This window comes from Aulonocara stuartgranti (assembly GCF_965226115.1).
Source record: "Aulonocara stuartgranti genome assembly, chromosome: 18".
NCBI classification, from domain to species: domain Eukaryota; kingdom Metazoa; phylum Chordata; class Actinopteri; order Cichliformes; family Cichlidae; genus Aulonocara; species Aulonocara stuartgranti.
Genome location: NC_138954.1, coordinates 16,231,763 through 16,251,565, shown reverse-complemented (window position 1 = coordinate 16,251,565; position 19,803 = coordinate 16,231,763). Strand labels below are relative to the sequence as shown.

At 39.3% G+C, this 19,803-nt stretch overlaps 2 protein-coding genes across 3 annotated transcripts; one reads left to right on the top strand and one right to left on the bottom strand.

Annotated features, from left to right (window-relative positions):
* Positions 1–1,299: 1,299 nt before the first annotated feature.
* On the bottom strand, positions 1,300–7,176 carry abcb8 (ATP-binding cassette, sub-family B (MDR/TAP), member 8). The gene is made up of 16 exons (XM_082512122.1): positions 6,963–7,176; positions 5,598–5,928; positions 5,321–5,476; positions 4,929–5,023; positions 4,318–4,423; positions 4,051–4,212; positions 3,688–3,773; positions 3,489–3,586; positions 3,286–3,391; positions 3,151–3,184; positions 2,894–3,030; positions 2,683–2,777; positions 2,470–2,603; positions 2,221–2,368; positions 1,888–2,138; positions 1,300–1,683 (listed from the first exon to the last, which is right to left on the bottom strand). Exons 1-16 carry the CDS (start codon positions 7,067–7,069, stop codon positions 1,600–1,602), a joined length of 2,130 nt encoding a protein of 709 aa, XP_082368248.1. The 5' UTR covers positions 7,070–7,176; the 3' UTR covers positions 1,300–1,599.
* Positions 7,177–7,425: 249 nt separating this feature from the next.
* On the top strand, positions 7,426–17,908 carry atg9b (autophagy related 9B). 2 transcript variants are annotated; one of them, XM_082512121.1, is made up of 14 exons: positions 7,426–8,151; positions 8,323–8,370; positions 8,625–8,685; positions 9,250–9,420; positions 11,174–11,315; positions 11,466–12,214; positions 12,514–12,667; positions 12,879–13,058; positions 13,173–13,418; positions 13,687–13,925; positions 14,040–14,133; positions 14,527–14,611; positions 14,836–15,005; positions 15,135–17,908. In XM_082512121.1, exons 1-13 carry the CDS (start codon positions 8,043–8,045, stop codon positions 14,985–14,987), a joined length of 2,430 nt encoding a protein of 809 aa, XP_082368247.1. In that variant the 5' UTR covers positions 7,426–8,042; the 3' UTR covers positions 14,988–15,005; positions 15,135–17,908. The 2 variants fall into 2 exon arrangements, with proteins under 2 accessions (XP_082368247.1, XP_082368246.1); XM_082512120.1 differs by having other exon boundaries at positions 14,836–17,908.
* Positions 17,909–19,803: the final 1,895 nt, after the last annotated feature.

Genomic DNA, 19,803 nt, shown 5'->3' with positions numbered 1-19,803 from the left:
GGCATCTCTCTGTTTGCAGCTTATAGAGATGCCAAAATGTGTTTCAAATCAATAACCTGGTTCATTATTAAACATAAGGAATGGGATGACCAGCTCAGCAACACCAAAAGGCCTGAGTGAGTGCAAAACTAATGTGGATGATGACAAAATTATTTCTATGATTAAGAAAAACAACTTCACAACATCTTACCAAGTTAAGAACACTCTCTAGGAAATTGCTGTGTGTGTGTGTGTGTTAGTCCCCATAGGGAAATAGTTCCTCTGCATTTAACCCATTCACCCAGTGAAGCAGTGGGCAGCCATCAATGCAGCGCCCGGGGAGCAGTGTGTAGGGACGGTACCCTGCTCAGGGGCACCTCAGGGTAGACGTTCAGTGGAGTCGAACCCCCGACCTTCCGGTCATGGGGCCACCACTCTACCTACTGAGCTATCCCTGCCCATATGTATAATGCTGTATTATTGTTGAAGTTTATAATCAAGAAACACATTCATGGATTCAAGAACAGAGTGTAACAACAAAACATTTTAAAGAGCCAAAAGATTCTTTAGTCACGTAAACCAAGATTAACTTGTACCAGAACAATGCTAAGTAAAAGAAAAAGCCCATAATCGTGCCCATATAATAACATGGAGCCAATGTTATAATATGGGCATGGTATGCGCCACAAAGTGTGATTGCTGACAGAATTAGCAGGATGAATTGCGTGCAGGGCTATACTCTGCTCAGGTTCAGCAGGGTAAACTGAGTGGAGTGAGCATCACGATGCAAACAGTGATCCGAAGAATGCTGCAGAAGCAATCCAAGAGTTTTTACAAGAATCAATGTCTTTATATTTAAAATTGTTAGTTTGTCCAACTAGTCTTGAGCCTCTGAAAATGAGGCATTATGTATAAAAATGTCTGTAACTCGTACAGTAAATAGTTAATGAAATTTTTGTTAAATGTCTTGAACCTTTAAGTCAGATGTAAAATCCACTGTGATAGTGTACAGACAGAAGACTACAAAAAGTGTCTTTGTCTAACAAACTATGGACCTAACTTTAGTCTTTTAAGAGCACAAGGGATATGTGCTGGCTGTGAAGTTTCTTCTTTACATGTGGCCTGGATGTAGTAAAACTATATATACAAATGTATGTGGAGGCAAAGAGGAATGATGCCAAAACAGCAATTCCTTCCCCAGAGTTTAAATTTAGAATAATGTCAGTACTGATCACTGGTAAGGGTCTGTGTTGAGTTTCTTTCAAATTTGTAACAAGAAAGGTTTATTGTCACCCACAAACAGATAAAAAACACTTTAAATTAATTTAAGTAATTTTAATATTTTGTCCCAGCACATTATAATCTATCATTATAATGATATAATTCTATTATAATTGGAAATAACAGCGCATACAGTAGTGTAATTTGTTCATCACAGGCCAATCCACATTGGTCCATTTGTTCATACACATTTGTAAGTTCTCATAAAACTAGTCACAGAGCTGGCAAATTTACAGTACATTTTAAATAATTAATTTTCCACACATGTCTTGCTATGCATTTCAAAATAAACACCATTATACAGTATTATACAGCTACTGTAAACAAATATGGGTGTGGTCATTTTTGCCCCTCAGCTCTTTGCCTGCGGATGAGATCAGAATAATATCCTCCTTTGCTCAGCAGTTCCACATGTGTCCCAGCCTGTAACAAAAAAGAAAAAGGTGTTAGATATAATAAAAATTGATATAACACAATCAACTCAACAAGGAAGCTACCAGTATGTCCATATTTATTACTGAATACTGAAAGAATTCAAAGTACATCTCTGACATTAAAAGCTAGAGTAAATTAGCTGGAGGATTTAAATGGAGGTCAGAGTATGTTCTGAATACTCAGCCTTCTCACCTCCACAATACGACCATTGCTCATCACGCAGATCAAGTCAGCCCTTTGAATGGTGCTTAATCGGTGGGCGATGATGAGCACAGTGCGACCCCTTGTGGCTCTGTCCAGAGCCTCTTGCACCACTCGCTCTGATTCTGCATCCAGAGCACTTGTGGCTTCATCCAGCACCAGAATACTGGGGTTCTTGATCAAAGCGCGGGAAATGGCAATGCGTTGTTTCTGTCCACCTGATAATGTCACACCTCGCTCACCTGGATTTAAAGATCTGGAGTTTAGAATGAACAAGCGGCACCGTTTCTTAACAGTCGTGAAAGCTCAAATGGGAGCACATACCAACCACGGTGTTATAGCCGTCTGGGAAACCCGTGATGAAGCCGTGAGCATTGGCTTGCTTTGCTGCATTAATGACCTCAGCATCTGTAGCCTCAGGCTTCCCAAAACGGATGTTCTCCATGACGGATGATCCAAACAAAACTGGCTCCTAAAAAAAAGGAGAAAGAGGAAAAAAAGAAAGTTGCAGTGAAAATTGTTAGGAACTAATACTTTTTAAAAATTGAACATGAAATGATCAGCAGCCTTGACCTGATTGATGAATCCGATAACTTGGCTCCTGAGCCAGCAAAGGTCAAGTGTTCGAATGTCGAGGCCGTCCAACATGACTACGCCGCTGGTAGGGTCATAGAAACGCTCCAGCAGGGACGCCACTGTGGACTTTCCTACAGGGTTAAACATTTATCAGATGACCCAATATTGTTTCAATGTCGAACAGTTACTAAATGAAATGTCAGAAATTACCTCCTCCAGATTCTCCAACAATGGCGACTGTTTTACTGGGTGGTAGTGTCAAACTGAACCTCTGCAAGACTTGATGGCCTGGTCTTGTTGGATAACTGGAAACATATCAATAGAAAACAATACATCATTCACAAAACATTCTTTTATGTCTGTGCTCTGTTGTAGTTTTAAACTTATATTTGATTTGGAGCTGAATTAGAAGGATTTCAACCTGAACGAGACATTCATGAAGTCCACTCTTCCTGTGAGTGAATGGTATGGAATGCGTCCTCCTCCAGAGAGGGGGATAGTGGGCTGCAAAGCAAGGTATTCAAAAACCCGAGCCCCAGAGCTCATTCCTCTTACCACCTGCGACAAATGTTAAGAGATTGCCAGCAAAATATTTGAGGCATTTGGAAATGTTCACATATTATAATACTCCGGTTTCAAATCTGGTTGGATAATCAGATAATCGTAGTTTTTACTTACTTGACCGAAAAGTATGGAGATACTGGCCAAAGACCTAAACATAAAATGAATGCATGACTTGTAATTAACTACTTTTGAAAGAATACATTTAACAGTAAAAGAGAAATCATCGTGGAGCAAGTTGTGTGTTTTTACCTCTGAACAGTCTGAGAGGCAACCAAAAAGGACATTAGGTCTCCAGGAGACATTTCATTGCTTGAAATTAAAGTTCCTCCAGCAAAAATAGTTCCAAGGACAATGCCTGTATTAACACGACACAAAAACATTAGCATAATGTTGGTAGTTTAACAGCCTGCTAAAAAGTGTGTCAACTAATTAACATTGTAAAAGACACTCACAGTTCAGGGCTATGTTTGACAGCCCTTGGAAAATGGCAATCCCAGTACCAAGATTTTCATTCATTTCACATGATTTGTCAACTTCATATGCATATAACCTGTGTAAAAACATTACGGAAATCAAAACATTGTATCTCTGTCATAGTGCTTTTCTGAAAGTACAAAGGGTAGAAGTATAACAAAAAATATTCTCACTTACTGGAGCTCTCGTTCCTCCATTGCAAAAGCTTTTACTGTGCGGACATTACCAAGTGCCTCATCTGCCACCCCTGTCGCCTTTGCTACCTTGCATTTGACAGCAAGAAGTAAAAACACAGTCAGACAGCAAATTATACTAATTTTGCAAATAATAGCTCATGCAGTGCTTTTTATTGGTTGCTTTGAGTGCCAGTGGTACTAATAAATTAAGCACTGCTGCATTCGTTTACATTTTACTGCATTTCAAAATAGGAGTTCAAACTTAACTAACATCTGCTGGCAGTAATTAGAACAAATCTTGAATTTATTAAGACAGCCGCTATATGCTTATAATACATGAAATATAACATGCATAGTACAACACCTGCTCTTGAGCCAAGCGGGATAGTCTGCGAAGGAATGAGCCAATGAGAGCTCCTGCTCCCACAAGACAGGGGAGGACAAGTACTGTCAAACCTGTGAGTTTTGGAGAAATGACATAGAGGGAGACAAAACATCCGACTGTCTGTGTAATACTCCGCAGACCCTGAAAATATACCAAAAAAGTGCAAAAAAATAAGAATTAGAAGCGTAAAACCAGAAAAACTTTAGTAACAAAATCATCACTGCCGGATCGTTCTTGTGTTATTACCTGAGAAATAACCAGTTTAAAGGATGACTTGAACTCCTGAATGTCAGCAGTCAAACGATTCACCAGCTGCCCGGTTTTATTAGCATCGAAGAAAGCTACGTCTTGTCTGAATTGAAAGAAAGCAAACAAGACAATGTGAACTATGGGAATCCCTGCCAGACAGTGGATGTCATACAGTCAGAGTTACGTGTATTTGGATTATGACACCGTTTTTGCAGTTGTGCTTCTGTACACCGCGACAAAAACTTTAAATTAGACAATCAAAGTGCAGACTTTCAAAACATTAATCAAAGATTTTGCACTAACTGCTTAGAAAGACAATTTTACACATAGTAATTGGATTACTTAAAATGCCCAGTTGCTTTTGATGTTTTGAAAATGGGTCACTGTGTTAGAAAAATGTCTGTAAATAAACATTACAGACATAAATTTGTTAATGCAAATTTCAGTCTGAAGTCTTTATGTTTTGAGTTAAAATCCTCTGTGGGGAGCACTTAGAGCCCAAATTACAAAACTTTTCTCATGGTCTAAACACTTCTGCACCAAACTATACATAACATTTATTGTATACATCGATTTTTTTCCCTTTGTGTCAATATGTATGTATGTACCTCAGTAAGGATGCAAAAAGGGTCTTTCTCATGTCTGCCGCCACTCTTTCCCCCACCCTCGAGAGCAGAACAATGTACCCACTCGTCAACAGTCCCTGCACAAAGGAGGCAATTAAGTACCAGTTAAATAAACAATTTTCATTGAATAGATTAAATAAATAAATTATACAGTGAGATCTTTAAGTGCCAAATGAGTAAGATGAGAGAAAATGTGTGTGTATACGGCTACACAACAATTTAATATAGTTAACTGAAAACGCACTGACTATAGCATTAGAATGACTGCATTATAAAGCTGATAATTGCAAACTTCATGATTGTAGTATTTATTTTGTGCTTGACTCATGTTCACAAGTAAGTTGTGCAACTAGTGAGATTTCATGTGTACTTACCTGGATACCATACAGTCCAAGTAATTTCAGGGCTGGACCTCTTATCTCATGAACATAATTCCCAGTATTTTCTCTCAGGTAGCGTGCCACAACATTTACCAGATCACCGAGCATCAAGGGGATTTGAATGTTCAAGATAGCAGCACCAAAAGCGAGCTGAGGAAAACAGCCCCCCCCCCCCAAAACATCCATTTTAAATGATAAGCATAAATGTCCTAACTGGCTAAAATCTTTTGCTTCACTGACATTCTTGATCAGTAAACAGATTCAGTCTTACCACAACAGCACAGACGAGAGTGAACAGCTGAGGTTTTACAAATTCCCACAGAACGTGCCATTTGAAGTCAGGCACTGGGTTTTTGGCTACAACTTCCACGGGGGTGTTATTATTCACATCTGCCTCACAGTGGGCTACATGGCAAAACAGTCGAGCTGAAACAGTAAGTACTGCTGGTCCCAGGATAAACTTCAAAGCTACTCCCGGGGGTTTCGATGTCCTGGTGGTGGACTGACGGACAGCTCTCTGAGTCAGGCTCCAAATGCGACTGACAGCACCGCCACGCTGCTGTGAGGAGCTGTTTGCATTAGACCCTGGGGATGTGTACCACCTGGATACAGACCAGGACAGAAATAAAATCAGGGAATCAAAATCATGAAGGTTTTGCAACACTAATGTAACAAAAATCCTGGCCGTTATCAGCTACTCAATTTTAATGAATTCGTTCCCCTGTGTTACAGTTGAGTAGCACAAGGAAATGTGGCCCAACTGAAACAACATTTTTGTTTTAAATATATTTTATTGACAACTTCGTATTAATAAAATATACACATATATATATATATATATATATATATATATATACATATATATATATATACACACACACACACACACACACACATATAAATTGAGAAATTAATGAGACAGAAAAAAACAAGAAAACAAACAATGTTAAGAGAACCTGTATTTAACAATTATAACGAAGTGGCACTATAATCACAGTTACACAAAAGAAAGCATAAAGTATAAAACCAGTATAAAACTTTCTCTTCAGTTTATATATATATATATATATATATATATAGTGATAATATGTGCAAATACAACGGATTTGCTCTATTGCGTTAGGATTACGTACGGCTCGTGTTAATAGGTGCGGTGATTACAGCGATTGATGAGCCTTTATCTGCGTGGGAATTTGAGTATAAACCGCAAATTGTTGTTTTTTTCTTCCAAAAGCCAAAGTTTAATTTAACAGAATGCATTTACTTGAGTATGTTAATGCTACTTCACTATTTTTTGGGCAAATGTTGAAGTTTTTATACATTTATCTTACAGTTCAGGAAAAATTCAGGAAAACTAGTCGAAATTTTCAGTTATCTCAAAAGTTAGAAAGAAAAATCTCACATTTGTGTGTTAATGATTTAATATTTTTAAAGTGGTTTTGTTTTGATTTGTTTTACTGTCACAGTACTGCTTTTTTCTAAGAGAAAAGATCTGAATAAGTCTGGCAGTGCTAAAGGAAATCAAAGTAGGTCAAGTGTGACAGTGAGGAGAACCACATATATGGGATTATACAGCTGGTATAATCTACAGGTCGCCTGTCACTGGCTAAATTAGCTACCGGTCACTTTAACCTACCGTGAAAACTTCCATAAGTCTGCACTTTTATTGCACCGGCAGTGCAACGACAATGGCCGCAATGGTGCAGCAGCGATGTTTGCTCTACAACTGAGCAACTGAAGCATCCTTTACTCCTTTTTCAGTGATAATAAACTCATGAGGTCAAAATAATCTTTAAGCTCTACAGTAATCCAGCGAAACTCTGCAGGTTGCCATGTTCAAACTCTCCCAGGATGCATTTCAGCTGGAAAGCTAGGACCGTTGCTTTAAGATGATTTTTTCTTTGTGAAACCCACAAGCAAGACGAATAAATGCTTACTTCACAGCAAGCTATATATCGATATTTGGGACTATTTGGACGACGCTAAAAGCGAAAAAGTCGGACAACAGAGGGTCTGCCATGTGAAAATTATTTAAAAAACTACAATTGCTACTCGGAAATTGCGTCAGTGTGATCAGAAGTGACGTCAAAGTCGTTTTGTTGACATTTGTTAGCGAAAGACAAAAACAGTGCACACGCACAGGTTGATGTATTTTTGGAAATCAAGTAACGGACCGCGGAACCGACCGAAGACAGCCGTGTTGTAACTGAAACGAAGTTGTGTGAGATAAGCGAGCTGTGGTGAAGAGGTGGACACTGAGCAGCAAACACTAAAAAAGGGATAAAGATCAGCAGATGAACCGACGGCAGACGGGAACAAAACAAACCGTGTCACCCTGACTACAAGACTGGCTGAATCATTCACAGGTTAGCCAGCCTCTGCACAGTCATTTGGCTCAGGTAGTAATCTTTTATTAACGTAAGGGACGCTCATTACTAACTATACGGAAGCTTCATGTGCTGAATTGTTAACTCCAACGCAGAATTTTACTTGTCATCATGGTCGTGTAGGGTTACACAAGCGCCGTCCGTTAGTGGAGCAGGTTAGCAGGCTAATGTTAGCTGTAGCTAACCTCCTTTCTTCCTGAAGTGCTCGAGCTGCTAAGTAGCTAGCTGCAGGATGTAGTTGTGGTTGCTAGTCTGCTTTCGTTTCGTATAGTCTTTAGTATAAGTAGCTCGTTAGTTGTGGAGGGGTGACCTGAAGAATGTGAAGCACAATGGCCAACTTTGAAGCTTACCAGGAGTATCAGAGAATTGATGATTACGAGGAGGACTCACCACCAGGAGAGGAGGATTTACTGGTGCACGTGCCTGAGGGCCTAAAAGGTAAACATATTATTATTGCTTACGTTAAAAGTGGTTTCTAATGTATGTTAAAGTTTGTACTTGTTAAGGTTAAAAAGGCTGGCCATCTGCTGACAAATGATGCAACAAAATAAGAGGTTAAGTAAGTTGTAAAAGACTTCTGCCTTTCCAATGGTCTCATTTCTGTTTCAGACTCATGGCACCATATCAAGAACCTGGATAACTTCTTTACAAGGATATCCTTTTAAACTCTGTGAACAAACTGGCAAAAGCCAGAATGATCCCTTTTACATCATTTGAATGTCACTTCTGCTGCTGCTGCTATGGGATCAAATATGAATATTTAGACATTGTGTTACACTGATTGTTATCACTTCACTGTGCAGTCAGCTTACTTATAGTGAATGTCCACACCCTAAATACTTATAGTTAAAATAATTGCATACCTGTTGTAGGGCTGTTTAAAATTTTCCTTAACCATGTTGTTCACATATATCACTTTCATCAAAAAAATGGCTTTGCCTGTATGATGTTTTCCGAGTTCTTTGAACTTGCGTAAGTACTGAGTTGCACAGAAATACTCACCATGTTGAGATGGCTAAAATATTGCACCATCATAGCAGGTGATACACATTGAATGCAAAACATTAGGTTGATGTGTGTTTGCAGATCTAAGAGGAAATTTGTTTGGCCTTGTGTATGTGTCTGTGAGTTAAGTGCACCCCAGCCTTTGACGACAATACCCTTTTTTTTTAAGCAATTCCGTCTCTAAATGTTATTTTGTATCTTTTTTTAATATGGTCATTTATTCTGTTATGACTTTTTCTGTTAGGATTAATCCCTTCACCAGCTGCCATGTTAATGCAACATATTTTTTATACTCCTGCTGTTTGTGCTGCTGCCATGCCTGTATGACATTTGTTATTCCTGGTGTTTATCAGATGGGGCGACTTTACTTAACTACAGTGTGTAGTGTAGTGTATTGTTTATAACCTAATTATTTATAGCAGTTAAACATTAAACACTTTTCATTGTTATCTTTTGGTTTTCTTGGTATTTTCATTAAGTGTGTAACCTAATCACTCTCTTTTTTTTTTTTTTTAAATCTCACTCTCACAGTCAGCTATTGTTTGTTGTCACATTCACAACGTTCCTTGTCAACTGCGTGGAATACGATGTCCTGTTTGCCAATCGAGCGGTCAACCACACAGGGCCAATCCAGAACCCTTTGGACCGGAACAAAGTCACACTGCCAGATGCCATCCTACCAACTCAGGAGTGCACTGCAAGGTAATGATGGCATATTACAATCCTACAGACAGTTTAGGTGTCTGAAGGAGATTCGTTTTCTTTTTTTTTTCTGGTGGGAAAAGGATGAGTTGACTTAATCTGACAGAATGTACAGGCATGAAAAGTCATGCACATTCCAGGAAGTTTGATTAGACACTTTGTTCTCAAGCAGAGTCCAGGATTAGAGACAGGCCTTTAGAGGGATGTCATTATTCTGACTTAATACAGTCGCAATTAGACTTTCACACTAAATCTCTTTATGGGCTGTAAACGATTTGGCAAGAGTGCAAGATACAGTCACATACTCTGAGAAAAGAAAAAAAAAACTATTTAACTGTAACCAGCATGTTTTCTCCTTTAATCTAGAAATCTGTTAGAACTCACTTGTGTTTGTAATGCAAGGCAATGGTTTGTCATCAGATTAATTAGACTGGTTTCTATATTTCATTCAGTGTTTTTTTTTTTTGTGTGTTTTTTTTTTTTGTTTTTTTCATTTTTGGTTTAATTCACCCTGAGATTAGTAGCTTCAACATTTCTGCAACTCATGGTTACTTGGAGGGAGGTGTTTGTTTTGAGAGCTCAGCCTGGCTTTGGAGAACAGAGCGATGTAATTGATAGCTATGGTGAGGTACAGCTAGCCAACCGAGATGCTGACAGCTTGGCTGGGACAGCGAGCTGACTACCACATGACACCTCACAAGCTGACTGCAGGAGTAAGCCCCCCACCTACCCCTCCCACTCCTGTGTTGTCACATTTTTTCTGACAACATGTAGCCTAGACTCAGCTTGACTGCAGCTCAATAGTTGTTTATATCAAAGGCAATGACGTCCGCTTGGATTTCTAATTTGGGAACAACTTGTCCCACAGTTTAGGCTCTCTCTGTCCTCTTCATACCCCATATCTAATTTCCCTCATAAAGCAGCTTTAAAACGCTCGGACTGAAAACAAGATTGTATTTTGTTTAATACATCTGAATGTTAACTCATAAAGAGCTTTTACAGTTGCACTAAAATTTGCTAATGTTTGTTTAGACACATGGGAACATTAAAGGGTTTCCTTAAATTTAGAATATAATGAGCAGACATCCACCACTGTACTTCAAACACCCCCCCCCCCACCAAAAACATGTTAACTGAAGTTTACTAGATTACTCCATCTAAGATCAGCTGTTGCATACTTCATATAAATATTATGTCATTAGATAATGAAGAGCCAACTTAAATTATTAGTAGAGGAGAGGGGAATGTGTGTAGATAGATAGATAGATAGATAGATAGATAGATAGATAGATAGATAGATGAATACTTTATTAATCCCACAAGGGAAATTGTTGTGTTACAGTGTGTGAATGTGTGTGTGAATGGGTGGATGACAGGTTGTGTAAAGCGCTTTGGGGTCCTTAGGGACTAGAAAAGCGCTATACAAATACAGGCCATTTACCATTACTGCAGCATGATAAAGAGTAAAAATAGTACTGTCTACAATAAATGACAAATAAACAACACAGTTAAAATAAAAGTGCCACAGATGCCCAGTACGGGCCTTATACTGAGATAGTGCAGGGATTTTATACACACAACAGTGATTAAAAAAACAAGTAAAAGTATAAATGAAGTTAGTTAAAAACCATAAAGTATGACCGACATTGTGTAAGAGATTTTACAATGACTCTACATTATGTACAGTGTTTACTATGTATGAATTGATACATGAAGTTAGCCATGTTTTAAAGGAGCTTTTGTTTCTGTTCAGGATTCAAGAGAACAGCTGGATCATATTCCTTCTCATTATGGCTGCTATATTCTGGATCTATCGTCTTATTAAGGTCATTTGCAACTTTTTGAACTACTGGGAGATCAGGCAGTTCTACATCAAAGCACTGAAGATCAGAATGGTGAGTGCACCAACTTGAGATGAGTATTAAGGTCATTCAAACAAATTTTTTTGACTCATGTTCATTGGTATGCAGAGAGATGATAAATCTCAGTGTTTTAAATTGTGGCTTTGTCTCAATGTGAGTGGGTTCCTTGTGTCTTTCTCCCAGGATGAACTATGCAACTACACATGGCAGGAAGTCCAAGACCGTCTAATCAGCCTCCAGAGGGAACAGCAAATGTGCATTCACAAGAAAGAGCTGACAGAACTTGATATTTATCACCGGATCCTACGTTTTAAGAACTACATGGTGGCTATGATAAACAAATCCCTGCTGCCGGTGCACCTGCAGCTCCCCCTGCTGGGCAATGTGGTCTTTCTAACCCAGGGTCTGAAGTACAACTTTGAACTCATCCTTTTCTGGGGCCCTGGCTCACTCTTTCAGAATAAGTGGAATCTGCACCCCAAGTACAAGCGCAGTGGAAACCGCCTGGAGCTTGCCCAGCAGCTCAGCAGGGTCATCCTCCTGATGGGTTTGGCCAATTTGCTGCTATGTCCCTTCATCCTAGTGTGGCAGGTGCTCTATGCTTTCTTCAGCTACACAGAAGTGATCCGCAGAGAACCTGGGAGTTTGGGCGCACGTCGATGGTCCCTCTACGGTCGTTTATACCTGCGTCACTTCAATGAGCTGGACCATGAGCTGCACGGGCGTTTGGGTCGTGGCTACAAACCCACTTCCAAGTACATGAACTCGTTTACATCGCCACTGCTGACTGTGATTGCTAAGAACATTGCCTTCTTCTCAGGCTCAGTGCTGGCTGTTCTCATCGTACTTACAGTCTATGATGAGGATGTTCTGACAGTGCAGCACATTCTGACTGCTATTACTGTGCTGGGGGTGACAATAACTATCGCAAGGTGAGTCCTCAAAGCAAGCCCACCCAGTCAGTCATCAAAAAACAACTACAATATACACTGTTACAAATTATTTGTCTATTTTTATTTCATTTATTCAGCTGAAAGCTAATCAGTGAAGTAATTCTTTAAATAACTCACATTAAAACTATGAGCAAGTATTAGATATTCTTCATCAGGTACTCCCATCTGAATTTTTAACTTTTTATGATAAAGTTTTTCTCTTTTGCTTATCCATTTGTCTCATATGTGCAGGTAATGCACAGCTGTAATGCTGACATTTTGTACCTGTCCCACGCCAGGTCTTTCATCCCAGATGAGCATATGGCGTGGTGTCCAGAACAGCTGCTGCAGTGTGTGCTGGCACACATTCACTATATGCCAGACCACTGGAGGGGCAACGCTAACAAGAGTGAGACCCGTGACGAGGTGGCACAGCTGTTCCAGTACAAAGCGGTGAGGAATGCAGAAACTCAGTGGATAGGAACACACTTGTCACACTCAAGTCAGACTGAAATTATGTGCTTGTTCTGGCTGTGATGAGGGTTTTTAATCTAGGACCTGGGTAATGCTAAAACTGTCAGATTGGTCACAGTCATATTTTTATAGGGTGTACATAAAATAAAACGTACAGAACCAGAAATTCATGTCATCTCTGTCCACTCAGGTGTTCATCTTGGAGGAGTTGCTCAGTCCTATTGTCACACCCTTCATTCTCATCTTCCTCTTGAGAAACAAGTCTCTAGAAATAATTGACTTCTTCAGGAACTTCACCGTGGAGGTCGTTGGAGTTGGTGACATCTGTTCCTTTGCCCAGATGGACATCAGACGCCATGGAAACCCAACAGTAAGACCCATTCCTTTTGTCTGGCAGGAGTGAATGAACAAATGTCTCAGTGAATGAAGACTGTGGAAAAAAAATGATATCAAAAAGGTGATCTGTCTATTGATGTTTTATCAGTGGCTGTCAGAAGGACAGACAGAGGCATCTGTGTACCAGCAGGCTGAAAATGGCAAAACGGAGCTGTCCCTCATGCATTTCACCATAAAGAATCCACGGTGGCAGCCCCCTCAGGAGAGCTCAGTGTTTATCAGCCATTTAAAGGAGAAGGTGCACCATGATGCACAGGCCGGCCCCTCCACTCAGCTGCTGCTCTCAGAGGCGCCTCTCTGCACCTCGCTGCAGTCCAACGAGTCTGGCACTGGGGTAGGAACCAAGTCGATAACACAAACAGCAAGAACTACTTATTTGCTCAAAAATGATATAGGCAGCTAATGTACAAAGAAAACTCAGTAATGCAGTCATCCCTTTCCATTAGGATCATCAGTTTTTCCCTATAAATACTTAATGCCTAAACTACTAGAAATTTGATTACTGATAATGGCTTCATTATGAAATATATTGTTGTAATTTCTATTCTCATTAATTTTTTTCCTTTATTTTTTTGTAACTTTCTGACATTTGTTGTTTCCAGGCTGATAATCTTTTGGCCAGTGTCCTGGCTCACCCTGTTATAACTGCATCTGGACTGCAAGGGCGAGACCATCGACTCATCCCACCGAGCACCGCTGCTTCTGCTGCAGCCAGCGTTCTCGCCTCTTTGTCCACGTCTCAGCTCGCGCATACCAGTCGTGGCCGGTCACACGGCCTCCTGCCCTCCTCCGTCCACCCTGAGACTACCATGTACCACAGTGAGCGCACCGTAATTGACAGGTATTTTCCAATATTACATTTTATATACTTCTATTCTGAGCTTATTTATAACAAAACTATACCAAACAAAATCCAAATGCTTGTTGAAAAAAAAGTGTTTGGCTTTTTTCCCAGTATGTCTAACAGTGACTCTCGTGTCCGGAGCAATGCACTGCAGTCAGAGTTTGCCTCAGCCGAGATGAGTCTCCATGCCATCTACATGCATGAGGTAATTTCCTGTTCATGAACTATAGCCTCTCAAACGTACGTGTGTGTGTGTGTGTGTGTGTGTGTGTGTGTGTGTGTGTGTGTGTGTGTGTGTGTGTGTGTGTGTGTGTGTGTGTGTGTGTGTGTGTGTGTGTGTGTCCAATGTCCCTTTTTTTTCCTCCAAAATTTTAGGTGCTATTTTTGCACATAGACATGCACAAACATGCAAATCTTTACTTTGGTCTCTCATGTATCATCGTAGCTTCAGTTCATGGTTTCATTTTTAGTATTGCTTAAAAGATTTAATGCTCGAAAGGCACATTTTGAGCCAGAGTAATGCTTTTAGTATCTTTTGTAGGTACCATAAGTTTAGCACCCGTTTCTGCTGCACACTGAAAACTGTTTGTCTCTTCAGCTCCACCAGCAGAGCTCCCACCCACCAAGAACTTCAGGCCAGTGGCATAATCCAGTGCCAATGAGAGATCTGCACACACACACTGGTAAATGAAAGTGTTGATTTTTAAGAACCTGTTATTTTTAATTCAGCCAAAGATTATGAATATTAGTTTGCAGAGGACTTTTATAAATATTGTTGGTGTCAGTTCAGAATCAAATGAATGTGACAAAAATTCTTGTTGTGCTGAAATCCTGGTTCTGATGTGGATACCCTGATATTACAAATCATTAGACAGCAAACCAATAGATATTATACCCTTATTCTCAGGTTACCAGGCACACAGCGGCCTCAGTTCCAGCATTTCTGTGCCCACCACTGTCCATCTTGGTGGCTGGCAAGAGGTAGAAGAAGATGAAGAAGACGATCAGGAGATTAATAGTGGATCTACTCCAAAACAGGGCACTGGGGGTAGTTGTTGAAGTGCCTTTTGTCATAAGGTATACGCTCTCATTTCAATGCTCTGTGGTTCTGTATTTTTGGGCATTGTTTGTCCTGAAGCTACAAAGCCGTGATCATTTCTCTTCTTCTTTTTTTGTGTTTTTGTTTTCTTTTGTTTTGTTTTTTAGTGTTTACATTTTACTTTCTTCAACGAAAGTTGTGGCCTTAGATGATCTTCATGGAGAATTTAGCATGGACCTTTAATACACCATTCAGCGTTTTTAGGAGGGACTAATTGAATAACCACAGTCTCTGCACCTCTACGCCTCATCCTGTCATATCAGGCAGACTATGGCATCAGGGAAACCATATGTCTTCCGTCCACATTGTCACAATTTTCTTATCAACTTGTAGGAACTTTTCCCGAAGCTCGTATGACAGAAAGATCGATGAGGTGTAGGGTAATCATAGATCCACCGTGCGACGATGGGCGCGAAACGCGAAAGGTTCATCACAACTTCTGCTGCGCACAAATCGAGTATTTGAGCATCACAGGGTATTACGGTGCAAGTATAATTGAAGTTTTCCACAGAATAGTGTCTCAATCTGTGCCACAGCATGAAGTCTTCAAATTGTATCTTGTTTGCCTGAACAATTTTAGTCATCTGGGGGGAAAAAAAGCATTTCAGAGTTGTGCTATTTGACTCTTGTAAAATGTAAATACACTTTTGCATCTTGCTTGTTCCTTCAAAGGTCACATTTTTACTACTAGATCCAATTCCTGCAAAATATACCAAGTATTGAAATGATTCAAAAGTTCACTATATACAGTAGCCGCACTGCTAAAACACTATGTGTATCTGGGAGTTCCTTGAGCCTAAGCATGCACATGGTTTGATGCTGCTGTCTGTGTTTAGTGGTCCTAAATGCAGATTTTTGTTCAGTGTTGTTGTTTCTGCGGCTCATCTGTCAAGACAGTTGCTTTTCCTCAAAAGCAGAGCCGTAGTAATGGGCACCAAGTACACTTGTCTTAGAAATCCCAATGCAGATAGAAGATGTAATTGAAATCTGTTTAAGCTGGACAGAGCCAGCGTTATGCCTTAACACCGATGTAAAAACATGTATTTAAATCCTAGTTTTCCGCATTACCTCAGTTGTGGAGGAGAAAAAACGAATACACAAATCGATACCTCTGTAGTGTATTTACTCTTGTGTAAATATTTATTATACATAAACGTTTTTTTTCATTCTAGAGGTGCATCTTTCGACTGCATTTTGATTTTAATGGCAGGTGTAGGTGGAAACCATTTTTAAAAGAACAAAACAGTAAGGTGTTACTTTTTTCAAATACTTTGTGTGCTTGTTACCATTTTTTGTGCTTTCCCTCAAACTGATCATATAAAAATGGAACTTCATCATAAGGGCTGATTTCAGAGTGCGTGCTAAGGACGGCAATTCTGCTAAGACTTTATTTTTCCAAAGTAAGATCATTATATATATTTATTTCCCTACATATGTAATTGATACAGGTATATAGAGAGATATAATTTATTTAGGAAAAAAAAATTAAACAATCATAAACTTTTACGAATGGAGGTGGTGTGTGGCCCCTCTTACAATGTGGTTTTTGTCTTTAATTTTGGTGTTATTGCAAAGATGCCATGCCCAGCGGCAAGATGGTGAATGCAATTGCCGGTAAACCCTGAAATAAACTGGGACAAAATCTCATAGTTGATCTAGTGATGACAATATCAACCCAGTTTTATTGCATTCTGCAAAGGAATATAAATTGAGCCCTCCACCTCTATAAGACTTCAGAGTGTGTCCTAACCCTCTCGTGTGTTTAGAAGTTGTTTCACTCTCACGTTGAGCGTGCATGCGTCTGTGGAGGGAATGCATTTTAACATCTGCGTAATTATGCTAACACTTTTGCACTGATTGAAAAGCATTTTTAATGTGTGTGTGTGTGTGTGTGTGTGTACTTGCATCCTGATTTAACTTTATAGATGAGCATTGCATCAGCCTGTCTTGTGTTGTCATTTGTCCTCAGCAGACTATAAGGAAACACTGTGGCCAAGCACATAATGTTTTTTTGCTGGGTTTTTTGTTTTGTTTGTTTTTTGTTTTTTCTTCTGCCGCTGGTCAGTAAATGTCTGTTTCCCTCACACGGCCTTAAATGTGCTTACACGCATTTCTTGTGGTCGCAGTTCATTTGTGGTGTTTTTTTTCCATATGAGATGAGTTTGTGTTGTAGAGACACTGGAGCTCAGCTTTGAACACAGAGTTTTGATAGTCTCCACATTTACACGCCATGGTAGTGTCTAATGTTAGTCGTTTTATTATAAGCAGTGCCTTGGTAATAAGGATTAGCATTTGCTCTTTTTAGAAGCCGTCTCATGTTAACCAACAGATTTGCTTTCACATATTTACCAGCACATAGGATGTACAGTATTTTTGATTTCCATGCCATTGTGTATAGCATCGAGTGCATATAGTGAAACTGTGGATGTGTCTTGTTAGCTGACAGGTCAGTCTGTTGTATCTGACAGTGTATCTTTTGTCATGGGACTGCGCTGTCTTTAACATCCTGAAGAAACGGGAGCATGCCATTATGGCAAACCTTCTGATCATACTATGGTTTCTTATCCACTATATAGACCAGTCGAAGGATCACAGTGACTGGAACAAGGTGCTATGTTTTCATCCTGAAATGGTGAATTTGTTTTCTTCTTCTTCTTCTTCTTCTTCTTCTTGTCTGTATGTTTTTGTTCTGTAAATTGAGCAGCATTAGCTGAAATATGAAACATGCCAAAAGAACTTGTTTTCAGCACAGCTTTACAGTACGTGTTGTTTTCAGAGACTGAGTAGAGAGGCAAATACATCTAATTTTGAGTGTATTTAATCGTTCTGTGTGTGGTTGATTATGTAATGTTTATTTAAAATAAAAAAGAATAAAGTTTAATTTTCTTTGTTTTTGTTTTTGCTGTTGCTTGGAAGTAGTTTTTCATGTAACTTAACTTGTAAAAACTTAAATACTTAAACAACTCGATTCTTTACCCTCACATTTTCCAACCAAAGGAGTCTACTGTGTTTTCCATTTGTTTGGTTAAATAATAACTGTAGACAAGAGACATTATATATAGATAGATAGATAGATAGATAGATGCCTAGAAGTTTGAACTATAACACCTAAATCTATATAACAATAAAAAAGAAAGTATTTAGTGAACAGCTTCTGAACGAATATAAAGGTTTTATACAGACTTATTCACATTTTGTTACTACTGTCATATATATGTTTTCCGTACTTTTGTCCTTTGTCTCTTTCTCCCCTTTGACTTGCTCTATGACTCTTTCTAACCAGTTGATTCTGCTCACAGTCTTGTTGGAACTTATGAAGGAATAGCACATATACATGGTCCATTGATTAAACGTCATTTTACATCATACAGCATCAACAGCTGCATAAATCGCATTCAGTGACCCTCATTTCTAGAAGAGCTCAGTGGCAGTGTTAGGGTAACCTGTTGATCAAGTCTTTTTTTTTTGTAAATCAGGATTTTTCGTATGGAATAATTAAGGTGAGTTGTTTTCTTTAACAGCACCTCACTGCCACGTGTTCCCACTATTGTCCTGTGCTTGCTATAATACTGTAAATACTATCAAGACTGTAAATAAAGATGTGCTTCTTTTTTGCTAGTTTGTCTCATTTTTTATTTAATTGTTTTATTTCAAACATATAAGTAATATAAAAAAAAATATTGGATACAAAAAAAAGGAATCGCTCTACCATACAATTTACATGCTTCAAAAGGGGTAGGATGAAGCTTACGCCTACTTGATCCTGCCCACCTTATTGCTTGTTTTTAATGTTGTCCAAGCCCCTTGAGTGTTTTGGGGAGGACATGCCTGCCATCTGCTGTTCAGTCTTAGTAATCTTAATCTTTGGTAGAACTAAAATTTGTCTCACTTGTCATCTGCCATCGTTTCACCTCTCATCCGAGAAGCTTCTTCAGTTCTGAAGAAGCTTCTCGGATGAGAGGTGAAACGTCTTCAAGCAACTTAAAGAAGTCTTTTATTTGCAAGCTCCTTTGATTGTCATCTGCCATGTAACTGTTCTTAAGGTAACACCCATGTGTTTCAAGCTGTGAACATGATACAGCTATGACCTTATTCTCGAAATGGCTGTGAGGTCAAGTGGAAGGCCACGGAGACCGGACTGGAGAGTATGCATTGCTTCCATTTAGCAAAAAAAAAAGAAAAGTCTCATTACAAAGACATGTTTTACTTAGTGTTTAATATTTAGGTTGCTAAATTATAGCCAGGCTGTTGGCAGGTGCCATGAGAGGGTGGTTACTGTCTGCAAGTGAGTTTTAAACATTTACCAAAAAGTTGCAGAAATATGTCGTGGTGTTGTTTTGGTATATTAAGTGATTTGAAATCAAGGAACCTAGCCTGTGCTAATTTGTGACACAGTACCGCAGTAGAAGGTTTGGACGTATTTCATGCCAACACAGAGGATAGCATTATCTAAACTATTTTCTTCCTCAGTACACATACTCTAGTTAGAGTATGGAAACTAAACACAGTGGCCAGGAGAGGATGAAGCAGAGGAAAGCAGCAACAGTGGATTACCGTCTGCTAGAGTTTCTGGGAGTTTAAATCAGGGTCCAGGCTACCTGCTGCTGTCAGTCACTGGCACTGGGGGGAAAGCCCGCACTGGAAGAGTAAGAAAATAACATGGAAGCCAAAGTTTGGGGACAAAAGGGTTAACACTGGCTTTAGTCACTTCAAGTAGAATGATTTTTTTCCTAAAAGGAAATTGAGAGTCTATATTAAAAATGTGCACTGCAACCT

Excerpts from the sequence above, each read along its gene's own strand:
- abcb8 (XM_082512122.1), bottom strand. The coding sequence starts at position 7,069 with ATGCTTCAGTTGCTCAGTTGTAGAGCAAACATCGCTGCTGCACCATTG. Across the intron at positions 3,185-3,285 it reads GCCTCTCAGACTGTTCAGAG|GTCTTTGGCCAGTATCTCCA; the intron begins GTAAAAACACAC and ends TTTTATGTTTAG. Across the intron at positions 2,604-2,682 it reads TGTTGGAGAATCTGGAGGAG|GAAAGTCCACAGTGGCGTCC; the intron begins GTAATTTCTGAC and ends TTAACCCTGTAG.
- atg9b (XM_082512121.1), top strand. The coding sequence starts at position 8,043 with ATGGCCAACTTTGAAGCTTACCAGGAGTATCAGAGAATTGATGATTAC. Across the intron at positions 8,686-9,249 it reads TCCGAGTTCTTTGAACTTGC|TCAGCTATTGTTTGTTGTCA; the intron begins GTAAGTACTGAG and ends TCACTCTCACAG. Across the intron at positions 13,926-14,039 it reads GAGCGCACCGTAATTGACAG|TATGTCTAACAGTGACTCTC; the intron begins GTATTTTCCAAT and ends CTTTTTTCCCAG.